Genomic DNA, 26,653 nt, shown 5'->3' on the forward strand with positions numbered 1-26,653 from the left:
TTGATGTGGCCAGAGACCTGCCCCTAGATGGGACTGTGGGGCAGGTACATCTGCCCCCAGATGCAAGAAGTTCTGCATTGCTAATGCTTTGGGGCATCCTGCCATAGACCTTTGATTCTGGAAGAATCAGGACCAGAAATGACCAATGCATCTTACCAGCCTCCCCCTGAACCTTTCATTCAACTTTCGTTAACAGAAAAAGAAATAAAAATATCACCAGAAAGAGAAAAGAAATATAAGGAACATTTCTCACTGTTACAATTTTTACCCAGGTCCCCTCTCCCCCACTCTCAGACTCCCCAGCCCTCAAGCAAAAGTAACTGGGGAGGCTGCAGAAAACTTGGCGTGAGGGTGCAGAAAGGGTACAACTCTATGTCTTTCACATTAAGCAAATTTCTAAACACCCAGTGAGGGTAAATTAAATGCCAACATTGTTTGCTGGGACTGGTACTTTGTTTATGTGATTCAACCACAAAGTTTATTTCGTAAAAGTAGTGCAAACAAACATTGCCATTTCTTTTTTTAAATCCAAGTTTGATGACTGGCAGAGGTGCACATCAACTTCACAGACTGACGAATGGTGGGCAGGTGACTCATCATCTGCCCAACACAGAGTTAAAAGAGTAGTTCACAACTTGTGGAAAAAAAACTTTTTTTTTTTTTTTTTCATTTTTCATTCCTCTCATTTATGGGCAAATAGAAGAAAAGAAAAGAAAGTGAAAAAACATTGCTAACTTTAAAAGTTTGCTGGTTTTCTAAAATGCACCAGCATAATACTTAACTAGCAATGGAGAAAAAAATTCTTACAATCTATTAAAGATGAAACCATTCCAATTCTTTACTAAAAAAGCTGCATCCAAAACCCAGAGGACTGGAACTTTCTTGATTAGCCTCTGTGTTTACTAACATGCAGATGTCTAAAAATATGTATTTAGCAATCACAGGTTACCCAAGTTTAATAGATCAGAATGAAACTTTAATGCCAGTTAAAATTTAACAATCATCTTCTAACCTGTGTGGCTGCAGACTTTGAAGCCCTGCCCAGAATAAAGTAGGAGTTCTCCGTTGGACTAACCTGATTTGAGCATGGTTAGAGGGTAACCTTTGAAGGATTGCCAATACAAATTATCCTTTTTGATAACGTCTGCCTTGAGCGTGGTGAAATGTCTCTTGGATCCGATTCACTAAATGTTTCTGGCATCTTTGAGCACCTTTCAAGTTAAAAAAAAAAAGAAAAAACCTCACAGAATTTAGGAAAAAGTTTACCCTAGTGATAAGTCTAGATCGTTGACCTAAGATGGGGATTGCCCAAGCCCTTTTTATGTTTTACTAAATAAAGATATTTACCCTAGCATGATGTTAATTAATAACTGTCTGATAGGCTAAATTAGAGACCTCAGGATGGGACTGAATAATCAATAGCAGATCTTTTCTCATTTAGTCTGCTTTGCTGCTGAAATCAGTCTTCCAGACCTCTGCTTCAGCCCTCTTGTGATGAATTTAGAGCAATTAAGGTTGTTTGCAAAAATTGTTAGCTTTGCTGGCTGGATCGGGATGTAAAGCCACTGGTATTCACATTCCCTCTTTTTCCTCCTTCCTTCCCCAATACAATAGTACCACTTTTTAGGTATATGGAGCTCATGCTGAAAGTACCACAGAGCCCAGATGTAGACAGCTACAACTATACAATAAATAATTTTACTCCATTCTGAGCTTTCAATGTCTGATTTAGATAGTATTTAGTCAAATGGGAGTCTGACTGTGCACTGTATGTACCTTTTTTTGCAGCTGGGAAGGTGAAGGGAAACACTAGGTACACCTTTTTGGGCCATTTTTCTTAGTTTAGTTTGTGCCAGTGCACAGATTTGAGAAGGTTTCATCTGGAAGCCCAGGACAGCCATTTACCTTCATTTGTAGCAGGATTTCCTAGACTTCTGAAGACTGCTCATGTCAACATTCTGTGATTCTGTGCTCCTCTTGCTTCAGGAAAAGAGCACAGTCCTGGCGCTTGGCAGTTTTGCTGTGTGCTGCTCAAGCCCTGCTTGCTTCCATCCCCTCCCCAGCCCACCTTGGATAACCCTTAGGTTTGTGGTTTATTTTTCAAAAACACCACCTCAGGTTGTCCTTTCAAAGAAATGGAAACCCTTGACAATTTCTCTTTGATGCCAATGTTTCAAGAGGTTACTTATTGCAATTGTTAATATCAGTACTCACCCCATCTATATACCTTGTGAATGCCACAGACTTCTGCTATCTATTAGTGAAGTCTTATCACATTTAAATGCAATTCTCATTAATTCAAAAGACAGGCAGCAGTGGATAGCTTTTCTATGTTTTTAGAGGCTGGAGTATAAGTATCACAAGTTCAACTCTGTTTCTTTTTATGATCATTAATTGCTAACTTTATTCCTAGGACTGAAAGGATGAACCCTCCCCTCTAGCTCAGGGACAGGGCCCCCAGGCATCATCAAAATGTTACTGGGATCTCTGAAGCCCTGCAGTGATTTTCAGTCTCTGCTGTGTGTTTGGAGGTGCCACAAAGCAAATTTCCAGCAGACTGAGGGACCTCTCTTCTCAGTAAAATGGCCCCGAATTGCCCAAGTGTGTCAGCACATACACGGTTCTTCAGTTCCATCTGCCCTGTTCAGTAGCCTGTGCACTTGCATTTTGTGATTTGACACTTAAACAACTAATGTAAGTATGTGAGGAAATAGTAATAAAGCCATAAGCCTTTGTTGTGGCCTCTGCAGCGTTCATGTTACTGCAGCAGTAAGCAGAGATCACTTTTCTGGTTATGGGAGAAATACAGCTCTTGCCAAAATCATGTGCCATATATGAGCAACACAAAACGCTTATGAAATGTGAGATTCTTCTCTTTCTTAATATATTTTATAGCACATTCTCCCGCTAATGTCTTTCAGAAACATACAGGACGACCCTGCTACAGCTTGCTAAGCCAATCCTTTGCTCTGTGCTTTCTGTATTTCAACATACTTGCCCAGATGCCACTCTCAGCTGAAAGAGATGGACTGTTTCTACATTTAGCAAACAAAAATGTAAACACTCTGCAGTTTAACGAACTAAAACCATGTCATGAACCAGAGGTCTTCCCTTCCTCACTTGTCTTTCCAAGCAAGCATTTCAATTGGCCTCTAAGCAAGTATTTAAACTTCTTTAAAGGCAACATTGCCAAAAATGAAATCAAAATGGCTTTCAGTCTATTTTCATACATACTAGCTACAAAATATGGACTCATTATTGTAATTTCAGTCCCACAAGAATCTGTTTAGTTTTTTGAATCTCAAAGAACAGTAAAAAAACCCTAACAAAACCACACACAGATTTTGTTTAGCAAAAATGTGTGTATGTTGCTTAAAACATTCACAGCAAATGAAGGAAAATATATAATCCTCAAAGCTGATATATTAAAATTATTTTGCTAAGAGCCATGAGGTCAGGTGGCCAGAGTTTTCCAGAAAGCTGGTACGTGAACAAATAGAAGCACATTCTGGGTACAGAAAACACAGATTCACCTGCAAACAGCTGAGGTGCTGCCTGGTGTTGGATACAACCCTTTTCACGTGATGCAGCCACTCAGGCCTCGTCCACCAACACTGGAACTGAAGCCAACCCTGGGTAGTTACGCTACGTAGCAAATTTTCACTTGTGTCTTACCAATGAAAATTTATATCCCAGAGGTAAATAGTGTGACATGAACTCAGATGCAGAGAGGATCCACAGCACCACAAATATGAAAGACAGAAGCTAAGAGTGATATGGCTGTTACAAATGCAGTCCGGCAATGCATCCCTGAATTTTGAAGGATGCCAGTCAGAATCTTTCTATTGACTTTGAGTTCGAGCAGAGCTTTAGTCCTCCCAGTTAAGTGAACAGAGGCAGCTGTTTGCCATCCAAGAGCAAATGCCTTACCTGATTCTTCCTGAAGTGTTAGGAATATGAAAACTGTATGAAGTGCTCTTGTTTCAGTAGCCAAAATCCTCATTCTGCATAATTTCTATGGCTAGAAATTACTGTATCTTATTCTAGTTGTGGACTAATGTAGCTGTAACTGGGATTAATTGATCATGTTGAAAAGATAACATGTTGATAAAGTTTATGCTATCTAAATGAGTTATTTTGTAAACTTTAATGAGAAGTAAATGGATATTGCTGAAAGAATGGAAAAGAGAAAAAACAGAGCTAGGGCAAATACTCAGCCATTTTAGGCACAGAAAAGCCAGCTGGCAGTACCTATGCCATACTTTTGGTAAGAAAATGTCCTGCTTTCAGCAGGCGGATTAGCCTGATTCTGGGCTGAGCCAACCTGCTCATGTATCACTTCTGGTTCATGGGGGTGTCTCTTTCCTTTCCCCTCATCACCCAGGGTACAGAAAGCATGGAAATCTGGTGCAAATTGCCAATATCGCAAGTCCAGGTGAGCTCCTGCTAAGCAGTGGCTGCTCCCTGTACCTGGACTCTTCTCTGGCCACCACTTTCCTCCATTGAAGCAGCTTCAGGATTTTCTTCCCCAAACATCCCTGAGCCTGACTGCACTTTACTGCCTTTGCCAGTATTGTCTTCTGGTTTTGTTCAACGCTCTTTAGGGAATTTGGGACTACAAAGAGGGAATTTCAGTGGTGTTAATGATCCTAGCAGCAGTGCCAGGGCTGCAGCAAGTGGGAGGGATGCTGTGCACCCCAGCACATTGCTCTGACCCAGGAGTAACGAAGGCTGAGGCTGTCTGGAAATTTGTCGCATTATTATGCTGACTATTGCAGACTCAGGACATTATCCTATTTGTACTCTGCAAAGCTTCCCACAAAGGAAAAAAGTTTCCTGAGTTGTTGGTTTATAGCAGAAAACCACCATCAAATATAGAGAGACTTGCTGCACTTTGTTACTATGCAAACTATATACTTGCCTGTACTGATGTCTAAAATAAAAGAGAGCAAGGTACTACTTGCCATGGAAGGAACTGTTTCCAATCCAGAGAATTTTAATTCTTTACTTTGGCCAATATGTTATTTTGCTCTTACTTCCTGACTAATTTGTCTTGAATTTTAAAGGTGACTGTGAGCTACAAGAATGCATCCAGGTTTTCCATGGACTTCAGCTTAGATAATATTGTGTAAAATCTACCTGAAATAGGAAAATGCCGCAAAAAAGAAATTTGTGAAAGCACTGTGGTCTTTAGAATTGATAAAAAAAGAAAATCTAACATAGACCAGACAAACACATGGTATGTAATGATATGTGTCTTCCTTGTGTTACCCTGGTTTGGATTCATTCTATGTGCACTGAAATTAGTAGGAGTCTTTTCATGGGCACTGAGCGGAGACCACACTGAAATTATCAGGGTGGAAAAGGTAACAATCTATTATTGCAAGCAGAATGTGCTAGTGATAAACACTGGTACTGCTTACATTATATTAAAATCTCCCAATACTTTTTCTCACCTGTTTCTATTGCCTCTTCTGCTTGACTGGACCTCCCCTTCCATCTATTGCATCTGCCAAAGTGGGGGTAATCACTGAACTTCTGACAGTCCTAACCCTGGAGGAAAAAAAAGCAAAGTTTAGTGGTGCTTGTCTTTGCAGAGAGTGGAAACCAAGGGGCATCAGAAATTTTGCACATCTATTCGTCCTGAGTAAAGCAGAAGTCAGTAGCACAGAGCTGTGCATTCCCAGCTTCCAGACTTGTTCTGCTAATGCAGTGTTAATAAACCATGTCCCAGAGAAAACTCTTTGGGGAATATGAACACCTTGTTGCTTAAATGTCGTAAAGAATTGGACAAAGATTATTCCATGTGTAAGCAAAGTCTGCTACTTATTTAAGAACAGTTTTTAAAAAGCTGAATATGGATCAATCTTAGGGGAGAATGATCAAGACCAACATACTCCTTGGGGTGAAAAGGGGCCTGTGCTAATAAATATTCTGCATCATTCTTTATGGATGCCATCAGGTTTCAACAATTGACTAAAAGTTGAAGGTTTAGCACCCCTTAAGCATAAAAGCATCAATGCCATATTATTTTAAGAAATTGCAAAGGATGCCCAGAAAAATCTTGTTTCTTAATCTATGAAGACGTAATTGGGAGTAGGCTGAGCTAGATGCACAGAAATATGAAACAGCCATATAAAGGCAAAGAAAGTCTATTGTATTCACAGGCTCAGTTGAATCTGTATTTATAAAAAGCGTGTCAACTCAGCCAACAGAAGTTGGCAGCTCCCTGTGCGCAGCTAGTTTTTCCAAACAAAGGCCAAAGAAAAACTAGAGTGTGTTTATTCTGGCATCAAGACACTCTCAGCCCAGCTGAAAGCTCAGCTATCTTTGTTATAAGTGCAGAATTATCTTCATTTTTCTCAGTGTATTATCATTCCTTTCAGATACATACACATTCTTAAAACAAATAATAATATGTGCCCAGAGGTAATGTTTTTGAGGCAGGTTAATTCCAGTGAGGTTACCTGACTGTTCTGCAAGCAACAGGGCACCTTCTGCAGCTCTCCACTGTCTGGTGTCCTTCAATATCTGGAGCTTTTCCCAAAACCCTGCATTGCTCCCCTTTTCATATGGGGAAACTGAAGAGACTATGTGATTTACTGTAGGGTCGATAATTTTCAATCTTGTTGCAGCCTCATTTGAGAAAATTGACAACATAACATAGTTCCCATGTAATGGCTCTTGGCTTTCAAAACAGAACAATAATGAGGCACATTGATGTTTACAAAAGTAATGTCACACACAAACTATGTAGCTCAGGGAATGAGTTGGCCGCACTAAACCCAAAAGTAAAATAATCACATTTACCTTATTAGAGAGAGATCTGTGCCTGCCTCCATGTATACAGGTATTATCCAGAGGAGGCATCTGGGAGCTGCAATGACCTGGGCTTTGAGACGTTAATAGTGTTTCTGGGGCTTTGGAAAAGGCTATAGGAGACTGACTAGAATATCATCGGTGTTGGGATGAACCCCCAGGGAAGGGATAGAGCTAAAGAGACCCCCACACTCTACTGAGGGTGGGTGGGTGCTGCTGTGTGGGTTCTGGGGGTGCTGGGGGTGACACCTGTGTGAGGAGCTGTGGGTCTGCTCACCAGCTAAACAGGAGCTGGGGCAGGTCAGTGGGATGCTGGCGAGGCTGCCTACACCTGGGTTAGCATCAGCCGTGGTCCTGCTATAGAATAATTACACCTGCCGGGTCCAGCTCAGTGCCCCCGTGCTTGGGGGGCTGCTGCTGCATCTCCTGGCTGGCAGGGAGGGGTATTGGGGAGCCACCGAGCTCTGCCCAGACACATGCTCCAAGTCCAACATGTCCTATCTGCTCCCCATGCCCCTCTGAGCTGTGCCTGGGTGCCGGCTGCTGCCTGCTCTCGCTCACACAGAAGCCCTGGTTCAGAGACAGATGCTGAATCCAGATCTCCAGAGCTTCAAGCCACTGCCTTCATCATGAACCACCTTCACTTCCTGCCAAATCACTCATGCTTACTTTGCAAGGTGCATGTATGTCTGTGAACAGAAAAAAACCAACAGGAACAACAGGAAAAAAAAAATCAAAAGAAATGTAAAAACTATGATTACTTCTTTCTGTAAAAAATTCACAGAATGCAAAAGAGAAGACAGAATTTTATATAAATAGTCCCACAGAAATGGCAATAAGTAGCCTACAGAATTTTATCAAGAGTTATTACTTGTTCTTTTCATCCAGACCTGTCTTCCTGCTAGAGATTTCTGCAGCAAGCCTGAAAAGTCCAGTTAAAAAGCATTAAATTGTCACTTGGACCTTACATAAAGATTGCCCAGGAAATTATTTCCTTTTGCAAATCAGGAATTTCATACTTGAATGACAGCACGCACACCTTTAACAAGATTCACTATTATTATAATTCAACAGTTCTATGAAATATATTCTTTTGCTACCTTACAAATGCACTTCAGTGAAGTGTACTGCAAGATGGCAAGATCATTGCCTTTGTATCTTTCGATGTTTGCCCATTAAAGACACATTAAATCATTTTTTTTCCCAGGACATCCGCATAACTCTTGTATCATGTTATGTGAATGTACATTGTCATGCTAAGTTCCCACAAACATCTTTTTTGCTTATAGAATGCCATGAGTTGAATTCAGAGCTAGATTTGCATCTTTATTCATATAATGGCAGCTGCGGTGGAAGTATTAGATGTTAGTAACAAATTGTCAGTCCCAAAATTCCAGTGAATTTAATAGCTGACTAGGTGGGTTTTAGATAAATAGATGCTTTACCAGATTTGGTTGACATTCCCACATACAGTGTGTGGTTGCTTGAAAGAAGGACTTTGTCATCTCAGGATTTACTGCCGTGGTCCACAAGAGACTCCTCTCTCAGAGAAGACAGACACACAAAAGGTATCAGGGCCTGAATCTAAAGTACAGTACCATTTTGCAAATCGTATTATCCAGACTTATCACATGTATCAGTTTTGAATTTAATCTCTGCATTGACTGACTTTCCCCCAGAGCACGTACCCTGCCAGGAAGATGTATTTTCACTACCTTCCTATTTGATTTTTACAATACTAATCCTGAGGCAAGCTTGAAAAAGCAGAACAGAGGTTAGATCCTCGTCTGGGTTTTGCAGAAATTTTGTGGAGGTTGGAAAAGAGCTTAGGAAAGGAAAATTTAGCACCAGATACAAAGCTTTCAGATCAGATTTATTAGCAAGTCAACTATGATGACCAGCCTTAGGGAAACAGGACAGGCCTTGCTAATGAAATTGTTGCATAGTTAGTGCTATATCCAATAGCCTATGACTTGCATGAAATGCTGCCTCTTGCCACAGGCTGCTCAAGATGCTGACGCTTTGGTCTTCAGCAGTAAATTGGCAACAGAGTGATGAGCAGGCTCTCATGATGTGCTGTGGCTGATGCAGCAGATCAGCCATTTCCATTTGGTGGGTTGTTTTTTCTTTATCCTGGCACCTGATAGTTGGCTTTGTGTTCTCCTGAATCCTGTCATCGCTCGTGGTCTTACTGAACCGGTAACAATACGGGAACTGGGAATGCACAGGGAAAGAAAAGGCTATTTTACCTGGTCTGCCGTTTTCTTCCTTGTTTGCCTGTGCTTGCTCAAGAGGTCCTGCTGCTGCAAGAAGAAAAAGCCCACAAACCCTGGTGAGTGGGCTCAGCCACCTTCATTTTGCTCATGGGAGGCTCAGGAGCAGCTGCTGTCAGAGCCAAGGCCTAATGCAAATTTAAATTCACAGAGTAATAGATTTTAGGTAAAAAGAACCTAAAATCTGGTTTGCTTCACTTCATTCCCCATCTCTTTTATAAACAGTTGTGCTAGCCTTTAAGAGAAGTGTCTGCAATAAGCTGTGACAGTGAGAGTATTGGAAAGGTGCTTCAAGAAGAGTCTGAAATAGCCCTTTCACTTGCCTGCAGTGTGTCGGGTGCCTGCCAGCCACAGTGACACACTGCTCAGAGCCGTGCTGCCGAGGGCAGGCTGATAGCCTTGGCAAAGGAGGCTGTTCTCTCAGCTGCGAAGCCAGTGCAGCTCACGAACAGGCTTTGGCTCCATCCTGGAGCAGCAACGGTGGGTCACCTCAGTCCCTTTCCCTGCAGATCGCTGCCAGAAGACTGGAAGGAGCACAGCAGCAGTGCTGAGGGAGCAGGAGCTATGGGACAGGGACGGCAGGTGCAGCCCTCTGCCAGGACAGAGCTCCTGCCGGTGGAGCAGGCCACCTGCGGGGCTGAGGGGACAGGGGACAGAGCCACCAACCCACCTTCAGCCAGCGGGTGCCAGAGATAGCAGGGGACTCTGTGCTGTAGGCAGGCTGATCCTAACACACAAATCCCAGTGTTAAGCAGAATTTCTACTTTGTTTCAAGAATACATTAATTAAACTTAAAAGGTGAGGTGATTAGGTGGTGAATTGGTCTTAGATAATGGAAAAGAAAACATTTAACTGATTTAAAAATTTATAATGCAAGACAAGGTATGTTTCTGTAGATTAAATCCTTTCAGTTTTCAAGCAGGTTTTTTTTTTCCCCATCTTAGCTGTCAACATTCTTCTGAGCAAACATTCCTTCACATTAGAATGAAGAGTTAATATGGAGATAAAAGCTTGGGGTGGATTTTTGCACAGCATGAACTCATACATTTAGGATGGAGGATGACTCTACTTGTTCAAATAGCTGTCAAATAGTTCTGCTAATGCTGTGAATCACAGCTTTTGGTGCTGACGATATACATGACCTGAGCAAGCTCCTCACATGAACTCCATGTCAACCTATGAACAGCATTTCTTGCCTTGGACAGAGTCAAAGTTCTTCAACAAGTTTAGAGGACAACTAGGAAACACCTAATCTTCTATAAAAACAGGGGGGGGAAAGAGCAACAAAAATCAGTTCATTAAAGAAGGAGAGGGTCCCTTGAAAAAGACACATAATATTTGGTGTAGTAGTACTTCAAGGCAGAGGGGAAAACCTACAGGAACACTGTTTACCTCCTGATACCTGAAAACAAATACCTCTTCAGTTAAAACTGAGGGTATTTGTGTTTCAAGGGTATTCTAAGGCATAACTTAATAATAAGGCAATTTAGGAATATTCAGACAGGATAACAGCTTTATGTGTTTCTGACATGCTCTATGCTTTGGGTATAGACACTCACAAAACATCCAAGCTTGATAAAGGGGGGAAATAATAGAAACTACAGCTTCAAAAATGCCTTTTCACTGTGCAGATTGCAATTCTATACACAAAGTTATGATTTTCATAAATAAGAAAAGAATGAATGATCAAGTTGTTAAGTTTGGGGAACATATTTTGTAAACTAGCGAGTGTATAAATAGTTCCATTAGTCTTTGCCAATCAGGTTGCCAAACTCAAATTTTTACAGTCAAAACTCGAGTTCTGTATTGACAGCATTTTTACAAGTTGGCAAATATGGGATTCATCCAAAGCCTGCTGAAATCAGAGCATTTTCATGGGCTTGAATAAGGACTTCAACACGATACGCTTCATAATGCAAATGACAGAACATTCTCAACACCTATCTCTGCATAACTGCTTGAAGCTTTATAATCAAAATGGATTATTTTCAGCTTAGAAAGCATGCTAAAAATTCAAAGTTTCATGGAGACTCCAAATGTGTATTTTTCAACATGGTATTCTTCAAAACTGTCTATATTTCATTTACCTACACAAAAAAAACCCCCAGCTAATAAGTAGAATGGAGAACCAGAATTCAGGAAATCCAGGTTGGGTTCAATCCTATATGTGATTTTGTGCAAAATGTTCTGTACGTTTGTGGGGAAAACAATTTCAAAATGCCATAGGCATGGTCTCCTCCAGCACTTGAATAGGAAAGATTTTTCTGCTAACAAAATCTGCAAAAAACATACACCAAACTGAAAAATTTAACTTCCTTCTTTAATTATCTTTAATCCAGAACAGAGTTTTGCAGATGAAATGACCTAGAAAGCATTCATTAGCATCCATTGGCTGGTATGGCTTCTGCAAACACCCACTAAAAAATTACATTTACAAATTTCTCCATATGCTATAGAAGTGGAAATTTTAGGATGCCTTAAATTGCACTTGTTCTCACAGAATTACTATACACAGCATGGGATAAGGATTGGAATATTGAAAAGTAGCAGTAAAAATTGGTGGTAAGGTCTCTTGCTCTCACACCAGAAAATGTTTGCAAATAAAGTGACATCAGGAAATAAACCCCATAACTGATATGGAAGGCAATTGGTTCTGGGACCCAGAAGCTCCCTTCCTGCTCCACTTAATCATCTGGGAGCCTGACTCGTACCAGTCCTCCCGAGGGAGGAGGCAGTTTCCCTGGAGAAAATAATCCCTTCGATGGCTCAGAGGCCAGGCAAGTCTGGATTGGAGGTTTATGATGTTACATAAACAGCTAAATATATAAACAGCCCAAAGAATATAGTGTTAATATTACAATAAAACATGTCATTTTCAGAGTTCAATAATAAAAAAGTAGTTAGTGCTGTGTAATAACTGAACAATTTACCATGATGGCTTTCACAGTATTCTCTGTATTTTCAGCCAGTGAGATCTTTCTGGCTTGTTATTTTTGCACTTTGCTCAGGAAAATTTCATACTGAGACATGAGGAATGATGGTGCTTTAGTTATTAGACTTACCACACCTTACAGAATACTTTCCCATTGCCAGCCCCTCCTGTCCTCCCCTTGGGTCGCACCTGCCTTGCGAGCAGGAGGGCGGGTTTCAGGCAGGACTCCTGAGCTTGATTAATATTTTGGTTTAGCCACCAAACCAAAACATTTTCAGAAAACAAAGATTGAGATCAAATCAAAATAAAAGTGCAGAGGGGGGTATTGTATTTTCCTGAGGTGAGGAAGCAGAAGGCCCTGGTTCACACTGAATCAGAAATCATAGAATCATGAAGCTTTTATTCCACTTCAAGATGTTTAACAAGAGCAACCACAGAAATTAAAAGCTTGAGCTCATACAGCATTCCACTCTTGTAAGGCCCCACCTGGAGTACTGTGTCCAGTTCTGGAACCCCCAACACAAGAAAGACATGGACCAGTTAGAACGAGTCCAGAGAAGGGTCACCAGGATGATCCGAGGGCTGGAGCACCTCTCCTATGAAGACAGGCTGAAAGAGTTGGGGCTGTTCAGCCTGGAAAAGAGAAGGCTCCAGGGAGATCTTATAGCGGCCTTCCAGTACCTGAAGGGGCTACAAGAAAGCTGGGGAAGGACTTTTCATAAGGGCAGTTAATGACAAAACAAGGGGAAATGGCTTTAAGCTGAAAGAGGGCAGGTTTAGATTAGATATTAGGAAGAAGTTCTTCACTGTGAGGGTGGTCAGACACTGGAACAGGTTGCCCAAGGAAGTTGTGGATGTCCCCTCCCTGGAAGTGTTTAAGGCCAGGTTGGATGAGGCTTTGAGGAACCTGGTCTAGTGGAAGGTGTCCCTGCTGCTGGCAGGGGGGTTGGGACTAGATGATCTTTAAGGTCCCTTCCAATCCTAACCATTCTATGATTCTATGATTCACAACAGTGGGACTTCACAGCTCTCCCTGACTGACTCAGTGTGCCCACCTTGAGTGCCAGAGGACCAGGTTCCCTCTGCCTGATGCAAAGTGTGAATTTAGGAGCTTCATGGGCTACAGACAACACAAGTTCAAATGCTGCCCTCAGAAGACTTGAATGCCAGTTCTCCCCATCCCCAGTAAATGCTCTGACCACCCGAGTGGTGAACGGAATGGATGGAAAGCATGCCAGCTCCCTCACTTTTTAAACCAAACTATGGGGGGAAATATTTATGAGCTGAAATTAGCCATTAACTTTTATCAGCAATTTTGGATGAAACAAAACCTCAGGTAGATTCTGAAGGCACGAGGGAGGATTGCCATCATTCTGAATAGCTTTAAGTATGCAAAACCTTTTAGCTATATTTTACAGATGCTCTATTGATCAAATGTAATTTCTGATGTATTTTAGTTTCACTTGCTGCAAAAATCGGATCCATTTGCTATAAAACTAAGTCATTAGTGAAATAAGCACTTACACTCCTGGCTAGATCTAATAATGAAGTTGGGGACTGGTTACAAACCAGAACATTGCCCTAGAGTTACCTCTTGTTTTTTAATTCTCTTCAGCCAAAGTCATCCTGTGCTCTGCTTGTGGGCAGTCTGGGAACCCCACCAATAAAGCCACAAAAAAAATAAAATAAAATAAAAAAATGCTCCAAACCTCATCCTTTAATACACAAAAATAAAACTTTTTTCATTATATGCAATTTGCCAATGCGTGGTTCAATTTTCTGTGGTTCTTCCTTCACAAGCTGCTTACGTTAAAAAGTAGTCGAGGGAGACTGGAAAGACTGTTACTCAGTTTTACAAGATATAACAGACATAAAAACACCCAGTGTGTAACTTATAAGATAATATGAGACATCTTTATTTAGTTGCTTTGCACTAGTAATAGTCAATAATTGTGATTAAGCTCTGATCTAAGCAGTACGATTACATATTCTTTTTATATCACCACTTTTATGTTTGATAAGCTATGGGAAATAATTCTTTCCTATTACTAACAGGAAGCTCTAAGAGTGTTTGCTGCAGATGTTTTGTCTTTTAATCTACTATAATTAAAGCAAATGAAAGTATGATATCAACATTGCACATTTCCAAAACTGACTTGATTCAAAAAGCCTAGAGAGTCACCAACCACCTGGCCAACATCTTGGTAGTAGTATCTGATCCATTCAACACTAGGAAAACTCCTGTTTCATGTTTGTCTCCTTTCAACTCTCCCTCAGTTAAAAAGACATTAGGGTGCAAATTGAGCGAGGTCATCACAGAGATACTTACATGCACCTAATTAAAGAGTGCCATTGCAGAAATTTAGCACATTGGGATTTTTCATTTACAACATTCTCAGAACAGCTGCATGTCCACACACTAAAAAGCATGAATAAGGGAACCCTAAAGAAGGCAGATAGATTATTTTTTTCCCCATCATTATTTTCCTCAAAATAAATGACTGGCATTTGATCTACTAATCCCATCAATTTGATAATAAACCTACATTTCACCTCATCAATTTTGTTCAAACCTTTGTTCACCTCATCAATTTTTAGCAAAGCTTGTTTGAACAAGGATAGGAAATCAACCAGAGAATACAGAGGCAAGATATTCAGAGAGCTTCAGCTGGGATCAAGCCTTCCTCAACTGGCTGACATTAACGAGTGGTAATGACTCCAAAGTGAAAACTGAGAAGCGTTTAGAGAGCTGAAGCGAAGGGCTGCAGGCGCTGCGAACGTGCAGCCAGCTCGCTACACCCCTGTCACGGCGCTGCCAAGTGAAGTGGGCTGCCAAGCCCCGGCCGGCCGCCTCCGCCACGGCTCTGCTGCAGCCCATCTGGGGCATTAGCTGAGCAAACACCGAGATCTCCCAGAAGCATTGGAAATGGGCTTGGTTAAAAATGAGTCCATTTAGACAGAATTGAGACAGATATTGTTAACTCTTTAGCTTTCTAAATATTGTCAAATAGGGCGGGATTTCATATGGTCCAAGACAAGTCTTGGCTTCTTTCTCATCTCATAAGTAGAGCTCGATCACTCAATTTAAATCTGAATTCTGACAATCTGAAAGCATGTGAAAGTCATCACCATTAGGAATTAGGTAACCATGGGCTATGACAAGATCAATAGGGAAAAAAGCAAACATCCCCAAGGTAATTCAAATAATAAGCTAATAGCAAGAAAAAGGAAGAGGAGACCAAATTACAATGACTGATCAGAAGCTCGTAGTGTCATCCTGCAGGGATTTTTCTTCCAGTCAGGTTGCCTTCAATATGGAGCTCCTCAGAAATGAGAGGTGAAGCACAGCAACTCTACTCCCCCCCCTCGCCACCATCTTGAACCATTGTTTCACCCCCGACACACAACAACTCATTATCCTTTCCCAGCAGCTTTATCAATGTGTTCTTCACTAATATTAGAATCACTTAGATTTATGAAAATGGCTGCAAATAGAGGATTGACATTGGACATTGCATGGAGCTAGGATAAGGACTGAGAAGAGAGCTAGTCAAATAATTAATCTATGTAAGTGACAACTCAGTTCTAAAATGTCCTTTAAATCCCCCTAAGTTGTCCTATGTGTAAAAAAAAAAAAAAAGAGAGAGAGAGAGAAAAAAAAATTTCATCACAAATAGTCTAAGGGATGATTTCCTAATCTAGGGAAATTGAAAGCAAAAGCTTCCATTTCTTTATCACTCTAAAATTACGTACCTGTTTTATCATAAATGACAGGAGATCTTGAACTTAGTGAAAGGCAGCATCACTATGCAAAGAATGCAGATTGTTGCTATGACAAAAGAAATTAGCCAGGGATTGGTTGTGCTACATGAAAGTAGTAATTTCTTCTTCACAGTAGACCTACAAGTATGAAAATGCTAACTGCATGATTAAGCATCACATCCATACTTATGTCATATATAATTAATAAGCTCTACTAATAAAGTCAGAAACAAATAAATTGAGAAGAAATTCAAGGGCAAAAGATAAACCGAGAATACCTTTGCACCATGAAATATAAAAGCCTTGATGCATCAGTTGGTGCCCCAGAAACAAGGAAGGTAAATCCAGGAAGTTCATTTTTTTCTTTTGAATGACTAATGATGTGAAAAATGACACAAGCAATTACACCTTCAGATTCACAATTTCAGAGTACCTGCTGCAAACAGTTCCAAATGAAAACCACACACAACTACAGCTAGCACATGGGGATGGGAAATCAAGCAAACAGCTCAAAAAATTCCAACACTGTAACTTTAGTATAAAAACTTCTATTGCATCTCTCACATTTTGGTTACATGCCAACAGTAGTTTACACAGAAAACTAGGGAATGAGGTAGAGAATACACAGCTCTCAGCAAAGCCGAGTTGATGCTGCCTGAACAGCTTTGATTATAGGATGATGTTTAACTCTAAAAATCAAGCATGGGAAAATAAAACCAGGTCTTCTAAACTATTTTGAGTTTTTAGTTCTGTACCTGTGAGTTCTTGGCCAACACCGTAGAGTACTGAAGAAACCGAGTTTACTTTTTGAAAGGAAGAATTAATGGGTATTGAATATTTCAGTGTAAGAACTACATTTTAAAAAAATCTGTTAAGTATGTGAAACCCATCACCAGTAGAAACTGGGCAAGCATAGGCTAGGAGATGATCAATAGGACGAAAGCAAACATCCCCTAGGTAGTTCAAACACAGCTTGGTTGTAATACCCCAGGAGATTTCAGCCCCTAATTGGCAAGTTACAGAGCAAAGTAAGAAATCATTAACTTGGAATCCTTTTCACAGATTTACAGCAACCTCCAGGAGCACAGGCTACTGGAATGAGTTTTCACCTTCCAGAATGTGCTATTTGAGATATGGCTTAATGCATTTCAATCAATACACAGAAAGTTAATAAATAGATTCTGAACCCTAAAACAAAATCATCCAAAACAAAATGCAATGAGGTTGTTTATATGCAACAAGAACAAATGTAAGTTATTACTTTAAAAGCTTCAGTTTGAATGAAAACCAAGTGCTTTCAGTGCTTGAGAAAGCTTTTTTTTTTTTAACTGTAAAAATAGCTACAAAAATTAGAATTCTGAAAGAAAAGTGATGCAGAACATTTTATTGATTTCAGTACCATTAGACAATGCAGTAAGCACTATACCGCTGTACACATGGGAAAACATTACAGTTTACTCGAGTTTTAGCTTTATCTAACATAGTGACTGAATTTAAAAAAAAAATTCAGTTCTTAAACTCTCCAAGAGATTAATCATTAGAAAAATTAAAGCTCACCAGTTAAGGGAATAAAATAAGATTTTGGCAACTAAAAAGCAATTTTATAGAACTACTCTAGAAGAAAGTAGATTTTCCTCTTCCATTACTAACCTAATTTTTTTCTGTGCTTATCTCTATTTTACATAGGTCATATTTATCTGCAATAATTAATTGATTTTTCTATTAATGAAGGGAAATGTTTAACAATGAATACTATGCATTTAGTATCACAAAATATGTCTTGTCAGGGAATTTTAAAATCTGAGCAGGATACTCCTCCATCTTGGAATCCATAAAGTTTTGGGAAAAGATCCCTCTGTAAAGTAGATGAGTGAGATGACAAAATTAAGTGCCTTCTCTCCTCTCTGTGGCATCATATGTTACGCCCTACTAACCAAGGGCAACTATTAAAACCCCCAAGCAGTATACATGCTGTCACATCAGTCCTTGAAAATAAGGTGTGTGAAATTACATAAAATCACTAGAAGACAACCAAAACCAAGACCCACGTGTTTGAGTTTAAAACACAGTGTCTTCAAAATGACTCTGTTTTAGCTACTTTATATCCAGCTGGATTGATTTTCCAGGGGACAAAACACAGTTCCTGCCTCCAAAGTATTGCTACTGACACAAAATGAACAGCAAAAGAAATGAATATCCTAGCTCTCTGCTAAAGCAAAGTGATTGATTGTACACTGAGTAAGCGCACTATTGACAAGACAGCTTAAATACCTCACACGTAGTTACAAATAGTTCTGTTCTGATAACGCCTACAGAGACCAGTGGAGGCTGGACCACTACTCTCCATGGTGTGGTAGCAGCCAGAGACGCTGCTGTAAAGATACCAAGGACTCTGTGAGAACAGATGCATTTCTCCTGGTTACTATGAAAGCATGCTATGGAGTTAAAACACCATGTAAACAAGAAGCCCATAAATCAAACCTGACCATTATACATCTACATAATCTAGCACAACTATCACGGGGAGAAACTATTGTATCAGAAAGTAAAAGTCTGTTCATCACTCACTGCAAATATAAAGTTGTAAATACTAATGCCAAGAAGAAAAATAGTAAATTAAGCCTTGCTGTCGTAGAACATAAAACTACTGAAACATAAGCAAAACCATTAATGTATAGATCCTATTCTTACACGCACAGGTATTATTTAACATTACTGCAGAAGACTCCAGAACTGATGTTAGGTGCTGCTCAACTTGCATGAACTTCTCCCATCCTTCCAGAGTTTAATAAGCAAGTACTCTACCAGATCATAAGAGACAAAAATCTCTCCATCTTCCTTGACTTCAGAGTTCTTTCCTAAATGTAGTTTGTAGAACAAGTTATTTTTCAATCAAACATCCATTCTATAGTTGTGAATGCAGTAACTTTATCAAACTATAATAACCCTTGCCATACCTGTTCCCCTGATATATTTTACATAAAGCCATTGGGGTTTAAAGACTTTAATAAGAATTTAATTAACACTTTGAAAGGTGCCGATCCCTGGGGGCTCATTTTTGCTCATTAATCTGACAACAAAACCCACCTGACTATGAATTAGAACATTTCTAACACAAGTGAAATAGCTGTGGCAGTCCAAACTGTCCTGTCGTTTCCCTAGACACTATGAATCTTTGAAGTTCCTTGCACTTTTAACAACACATACAACAGCACAAATCCTGAAGAAAAAAAACCCAACTCCAAATAGAATGGAAAATTACTTGACCCAAACAAAAAAAGTTTTCTTGGAAGAGAACTAGGTGCTCTAGAAGGAAAAGCACGTGCTCTTACAGTCTGCCAGTGGGGACACGAAAACAGAGGCTTTGAGGGACACTTAAGAGATTTAATTTTTTTTTTTTTTTTGGGGGGGGGAAAGATTCTGAAAGAATATTAAATACAACAGCTATTAAAAACAACAACAGATAGAGCATTTGCTTTTGGAGCAGGTCAACCAGTACTACCACCAACTACAACTACAGAGAAGGAACCTGACCACTTTTGGCCAAAAAAAAAAAAAAAAAAAAAAAAAAATCAAAAGGACATACTGCATTTCAAAGAAAACCCCCCCCCTTTTTGCAAAAAAAAAAAAAAAAAAAAAAAAATCAAAAGGACATACTGCATTTCAATTTTAAGCCCCAGCACCAGCCATCTGATCCCTAGCTAGAACAGGACAAGGCAAGCAAGGTTTCCTCTTTCTAAATATCAGTCTTGAGGCTACTGACTCTTCAGAGATCAGTAACAATCAATCTCCTCTCTTTGAGGCTTTGGCAGAGTCTCTCACTGATCCCAATAATACATTGGTGAACTTCATAGAAAGTGAAAGTATTTCCAAAACCCAACACTAGACAACAGCAACTGCTTCTTCCTCCCCCACATCTATTTGCTAGAAACCAATTTGTATTTGCTGATTTTGAGAATCTAAAAGTATTTGCGATACATATTTATAAGATATAACTTTTCTTCAGCATTTGTACTTACAATATCTACTGTTAAGAGGAAAGTCTGATGTCTAATTAAGTAGTTTCAATCCTCATCTTTGCTGCCATCTGTAGGTAATTTGAGTGGCACAAAGGAGAGAAGTAAGTTTGAATCTGGTCAGATATTAGTCATGTGATCCAGACAATGTTCTTGTTACCTGTCCCTCCCAATTTTAATGTTAAAATTAGTCAGAAAAAGATAAAACATACAACAGCTTGTCTTTGTCTCTCCTTGTACCTCAAAGTAATCTTGCAACTGACAAAATTAAAAAAAAAAAGAAAAATTGAGGATCCATGCATTGTTACAGCATTGTTACTCCACAGTATGCACTGGAAAACCTGGCATTTTGAGTATAAATACGGAATACACTTCTGGCTCTAAGTCTGGTAGTTGAAACTCTGTTTCTTTTTCAGTCAGCCATGCAATGATTTAGTAAAACTGTTACTGTAAAGAAAACTTTTCAAAAGAAAAATAAGACAGAGGCAAATAGGTTGATAATATTTTAAAACTCATTATGATCAATTCAGTTTTGGAAATCTGAAATTAAAGAAGTGAGGCCAGAAATTTAAATATTTGATTTAATGACTGCACAATTTTAATACATAAAAATAGATACTTAGTAATGAACAAGTTTATACAAACCAGATTTCTTTCGCATGGTACAAAACAATGATGGAGATAAAAAAAGATTTGCTGGATTACAGGGCAAGACAAAAGAACAACAAAACATCATTGAGGAAAAGTTTTTAAATTATCAGAGGCTTATTTCATAAATACAGTGCAATGCTTTCATTTAACAAATACAAAATTTACTATTTAATTTATCAACATCAGGAAATATATAAAATGTCATTGAATGACAATCTTATTTAAAAACTGATGCAAATACAATAGCCTTTTAGAATTCTGAGGTAATCTTACACAGAAAATCAAAAAAGCTTCAATAAATAAAACTAAACCCAAGGCAAAGTGCAATTCAGTGAAAATAAGATAAAGCTTTTATTTTAAGAATAGACAAACAGTTATTAAAAGTGGGTTTAAGCCATTAAAAAAAATATTTTGGCTAATTTGCCGTGTTTTCAAATAAACTATATAGCTATTTATTCATAAGCCAACCTTCCATGATTCCAGTCCTATAGAGAGGGGAAAGGGGGGAGGTGTTTGCTTCCAGATTTCTTACCTACATCCACATTCAGCTGTTAGAAATTTAACAATGCTTGAAGCTAACTAGTTCATTCAGTGCAATGGTGAAAGTTTCATTTATTTCTTAAAAGCTGAAATCCTGTAAATTAAAATTTATTATAAAATCTCCATTTAGGAAAAAGAATATAAAATGCACAAGGTTGAAGTGCTGCTTTTAACACTCTTCGTGATAACTGATTTTTTTTTTTTCTAGGCTGAAGTAAATGGAAATTTTATTACTGGTTTCAAGGAGAGAACAATGGATGCTGTGCCAAATATTTTAAAATATGCTACTATTTATCTCTGCTTTAATAAAACAGTAAAATCACCAGTACCTTCTCTAGGAAATAGAATAAAAACAAATCTTACACTTGGCTATAGAAGAAAATCCACAACAGCTTTGAAACTACAGATTAAGCAGATGAATTTGTTCATCATGTATTATAAATGTCAGTTGTATGTAAATAATACAGAGGGGGAAAACAAGAATAATATAATATTTTACTCTTATTGCAAATAAGTAATTGAGTACAGACACGCACCCATGCCCCAGCAGAAGTCAATGGGGAAAGCTGACAAATTAGATGCCAAAGTGTCTTGAATGATCTGGGCCTCATTCAGCTGAAAGAACAATCTATAGAACACACAGTAGCTAGTAATATTAAAAAATACTATACTGCTTTCTGATAAATTCTTTTCATTTAATGAATAAAAGCCAGACTTATAATTACATCTGCATTTTAGGAACAATTTCTTTCCCAGCTCCTAATTTATTAACTCAGAGCCGGCATTCCAAGATTTCTTTCCATGTAGTTTGGGCGGTGAAAACCGCATAACATTGTATTCAAATGTTGGCCTTCATGTTAATGAAAGCTTCAACATTCTTCCAAAATGTTATTGTATTCACTTTTGTAATAGCTTACTTAAGACTTTCAACAAAGTTGCTGAAAAAAATGATAGCATTATATCAGTTTTCCATATGTTGTGGATTTCATTCTTTTCCTGAAATTTTTCACTGTATGTGGAGTTTATTTTAAATATCTACTTTTGTTTACTATAACGCTACAGTAGATCTGGTTAGTTTGCTGTCAAAGAATGAACGTAAAAGTTGCTTAATACCTATAGTTTGAACTTGAATCCCCTCAAGCTGAAAAAAATACCTTTGAACACTCTTTTACAGTCAAGCCTGTTGATCTGTAAAAGCTGAATATAGAACATCTAAAACCTCTTATTAATAAAAAATAATTTTTTAGCAGTAAATGGCACTATCAAACCCCTATTTGTTCACAGGCAGTTATTTACATGCTTCTGTTTCATTTAGAAGGAAAATCAGAATATTAAAACTGCATACATTTTATAAAGACTAAAATTCCTATATGCATTTATGAAAATATGGCTACATGCTGTATGTTATATTTTTTCTATTATTCATGTTAATTGAAAACATTCTACCACTGGGATTAGCTAATAAAGAAATATTCTATAAATTATCTCCCAGTGGGGTACCTGCGATGTAAAGGAATTATGATTAATGATAAAGTGCTATTAAGAAAAAACAGAAAAAAACCTATAACTTAGAAATTGTCTTAGTTGGGTTTCATTTATCAAATAGACTAGGGTTTTTTTATGAAGAAAGCTACTTCCTGTGACAAAGCAAGCAGTAAATGTATTGCCATTCAGGAAAAAAAATACACTTCATATTTAATTAAAAAAAAAAAAAAACAACTAAGTTGGGTAAGACTGACACAGTATCAAGAGACATAACAACAAAAAGCTTAAAGGCACAATTAGAAGAGAGTGAATGCTACATAAAAATGCTGTTCTTGAAGTATTTCATTTTATTCTAGACCAAACCCCTCTGCATTTGAAATTCCAATGATCAACTTTTGCTTCAGTTCTTTCTTGTTCTTGTAAGGAGGGAGACAAAGCTGGTTGAAGCAGGTATGGGCCACAGGTAACCTAAAATAATTTAAAAAACCCCAACAAAACACATTTAATAATAATGCAATAGAAGCAGAACACTGCCAACTGGCTACACATTTCAGTTACACATTACTTAAATAAGAAACCCTGTAAAAGGAACATTTATCCTAATGTAGTTGGTTCAGTTTCTGTTGAATACAAATAACACTGCTGTTGGTCATATACACCTCAGGTGAATTTGTTTGCCTGCAATTCCCTGTGCCTCTTTTTTTGTTAAGTTGGAAACATTTCCTCGCTGGTTTTGCAAACTCCAGGTACCACATGACTCCAAAGTCAGTTTTTCTTTAAATACAAAATCTGGGTATAATCAGAATCCACAACTTGAATAAGGAAGGTCGGTCCTGGAGTAGGTATAGAGACATCTAGATGAACCACAGTTACTGTAAGGATACAGGAACTCAAAGTTCAGCCTGGTAAAATACACCCTTACAGACACAGGTCTTGGTGCAGAGCACCGAGGGGCTGACTGAAGCCCTGGAAGAACAACAGTTCACAAATTCTGGTCTTAGCCATACCAACACTTTCAGTGGCGAGTTTCTCCCAAGAGCTGAGTTTGACTATTTATTGCAGACATCACTTAGGATTGCCTGACTGAAACACCCAAAACTCTGCTCCTCCCTAGAATGAATTAGTTTGATGAGAACTGTTCTTCAGTAGCAGCAGCACTTGGTTTGCCATCAGTATGAGCTGCCCCTAACATCCTGCCTTATAGCCATGGGCAATAAGAAGCTACAAGATCTTCTGGCCCTTTACCTCTAGTGACACACAGGACAGCACTGAGGATATAGACTTGTCCTACAACTGATTATATGGGGAGAAAGAGGAGAAAGAAAATGAGCTGAAATTCAAGTTGACATTTGGAATTAACCCAACACACTGAAAAATTTCTAAAACTTGGGACACTTAAAAGTTAAATTTTAGTATGTGACTCCAAAGCTCTCTAGTTCTGTTTTCACTGAAGCCCTTAGTCTTTTTAGTGGCAGCAGCTTGTTCTTTGGTCATTAGCAAATGTTCTTGAAAGGGGGTGGAATCCCCCCAGATTTGGAAACCCAAGCTACTTCCCCCTCCCCACCCTATAAACAAGCAAGCAAAGATCTGTTAATCAGACTGGAGTCATGTGCTTCAGCATTTGGAAAGCTGGGAAATGGGATATTATTTTAGCAATTTTTATTGCTGTTATACGCTTTAGTCCTATTGCGTGAGTAATGCAACGCCAACACGTCTATGTTCATCCCCGCACTGGCAGTCTGACCGCAACAATTATCTTGCGAAACACAGACCTACATAATTATAAAATGCACACTATTTCAAAACACATTTTCCCATTTTTAAGAAAAAGAACAATTTATAAGAGAATGAACTTAAATAGTTTGAGATCCAATGTTGACTGATTTTTCTTTCGTTTTCATCAGATCCTAACATGTTACTAGAACCAGTTATTAGCTCATTTAATAAAGCATTAGAAATATCACAGTAATTAGATAAACCAAATTTAAAAACAAAATCAAAATTGATTATGTTTATGTATTTAACTCAGCTCTCCACAGAAAACTCAACAAAATTTTGACTTCGAAAATACAGTTCCATTTAAGTATTCTGATTACCTTAAGTGTTTGAGAAATCTAGGTAAAGCCAGTAATTATTGCTTAGCAGCAATTACTGCTTAGCAGTGAGCTTCAGACCAGTAAGCTTTTCTATACAGCTTTCCAAATTATTTAAAGTGACTTTCTCCAATCTTAAGAAGGAAAATGCTAGCTGGAAAGTATGTGGAATTTCTCAAGTCAATCCAATAAAAAAATAAAACACTGCCAGAAACATAAGAACTTGGCAAGAACAATTTAACCTTCACAATGAAATTGCAAGGCTGCTTTGGTCCTGTTTCTTCTAAGCAACCCCTGTATCTTCTCTAGTCATACATGTTAAAATACCTACTAAGTCCATCGAGAAAGAACGCAAACATTTTCTGCAACTGTAGGGGCTGCTATACGTAACGACAAACAGACTCCAAAAATTCAGAAAAAATTATGGTGATTCATGGCATATTTTAATTAGCTCAGCTGTCATGTTAGGAACCATTAAACAAATAATTTATTTGAACTGAAGCCATGTAAGGAATCTCTATAAATAAAGAATTCCTGGCATCAAATGTAAATATTGACTGGAGAACAATTTTGTATTAGATGGTCACATGCAAAATTTATGCAATCAATAAATGGGTATAACAGCACTTTGAAGACAAAGTAAAGGAGTTCATGCAGTTTCTTCCTTATACTTTAGTTTGCTCATCTTTAAAAAAACATTCAAGAGAGATAAAGGTTCTCGGGAAATAATGTAACAAAAATTTTTGAAAATCCAGAAAACTATTCACCAGTTAGTGGATGTTTCACTCTTTGAAATCTTGAAATTCAAATCAGCCATTCCTCCCACAGGTACTCTATCGCTTCCTGTAGCAAAATGTAGAAGCTTCTTTTGAAGGTCAAGAGAAAATCCAAGTACTACATCCCAAAAATATCTATGTTCAAGGCAGAGGGAGAAGAAAATGGTGTAAGATTCAATATCATGACAAAACAGTATGAGGATAATAATACAACCACAAGTACTACACGATGAATATCACTTACTGAGAATTTAATTAATGTAATATATAGGACATCAGTAGTATCCTAATATGCAAGGTTAAATAAATTCCTAAGGACTTGACAAGTACAATGTTTTATGAATTATGGAATGATGTCTTGTCAAATGATGCCCAAATCCACTTTTTAAATAAAAATATAAGTGCTTCTACTCACTAATATCAACGCCCTTAGTATCAATAAGAAGTGGAAGAGAAAAATATTTTTATTATCCAATCTTCTAAAAATGCAAGACTCAAATTTCACTGTGCAGAATTTGAAGCTACTCTTTTCAAACTAGATTCATTTCAATCTGATCATAACCTTTTAAAAGTATTCAGCAACACATTATGCCATTAGGGATCTAACTCTTCCTACTTATAGATAATTTAGTAGTGTCTTTGTCTTATTTGGAAAGAAGCTTTTAAAACTTCAATCATTCTCAGATTTTCCTTGAAGAGATTATTCCCAGTCTACTATACTATAATGTTTTCAAACTCAGTAATTAGAATGAAAGAAATTAAGCCTACCGTATAGTAAGATCAGTTTTTTGGTAGCCCTCATATTGGGTACTTCGCTGTAAAGCGGACATATCCAGTTCAGGACTGCCACAGACAAGAATTTCAACCTCTTCTGGACGAAGTAGCTGCCAGAAATTAAGGATAAAATATTTAATTTTTTTAAGGATGATGCTACTAGATTCAGATTAATTCTTTCTTTTGGCATTATAGAAAAATTAACAGAGTACCATTCAATATAAATCTATAATTTATATACATACTGTTTTATAGAAAAATGAATTCCTCAAAATCTCTTGCTACTGAGAGAACTCATATATATACTAAAGAACATGTTACTGTATAACATCAGATTTTAGTATATTTCTTTTGTTCCTCACTTCTTTTTAATTCTGACACTAAGTACACTGACTTCCTTCTCATCTGATTAGATGGATCAGGAAGAAATTAAGTTTGTATGTTTGGAACTCAGAGGAAGGGTCTTGATCTCAGTTGTGGCTACAACTTCCATTTAATTTACACTGAAAAGTCCCAATCTAGGTTGACAAAT

The 26,653-nt window shown here is 38.2% G+C and overlaps 1 protein-coding gene across 1 annotated transcript in view; it reads right to left on the bottom strand.

Annotated features, from left to right (window-relative positions):
• Window positions 1–22,624: 22,624 nt before the first annotated feature.
• The window catches only part of HECTD2 (HECT domain E3 ubiquitin protein ligase 2), a gene marked incomplete at its 5' end in the record, with an annotated part of 36,703 nt that continues 32,674 nt past the window's right edge, over window positions 22,625–26,653 (bottom strand). Inside the window, 3 exons of the mRNA XM_010177755.2 lie at window positions 22,625–22,946; window positions 25,339–25,482; window positions 26,116–26,231. Coding sequence (XP_010176057.2) covers window positions 22,826–22,946; window positions 25,339–25,482; window positions 26,116–26,231 — 381 coding nt within the window. The remainder of the gene's footprint in view (window positions 22,947–25,338; window positions 25,483–26,115; window positions 26,232–26,653) is intronic.

This window comes from Antrostomus carolinensis, unplaced genomic scaffold (genome assembly GCF_000700745.2).
Source record: "Antrostomus carolinensis isolate BGI_N321 unplaced genomic scaffold, ASM70074v2 scaffold9231, whole genome shotgun sequence".
Lineage (NCBI taxonomy): Eukaryota > Metazoa > Chordata > Aves > Caprimulgiformes > Caprimulgidae > Antrostomus > Antrostomus carolinensis.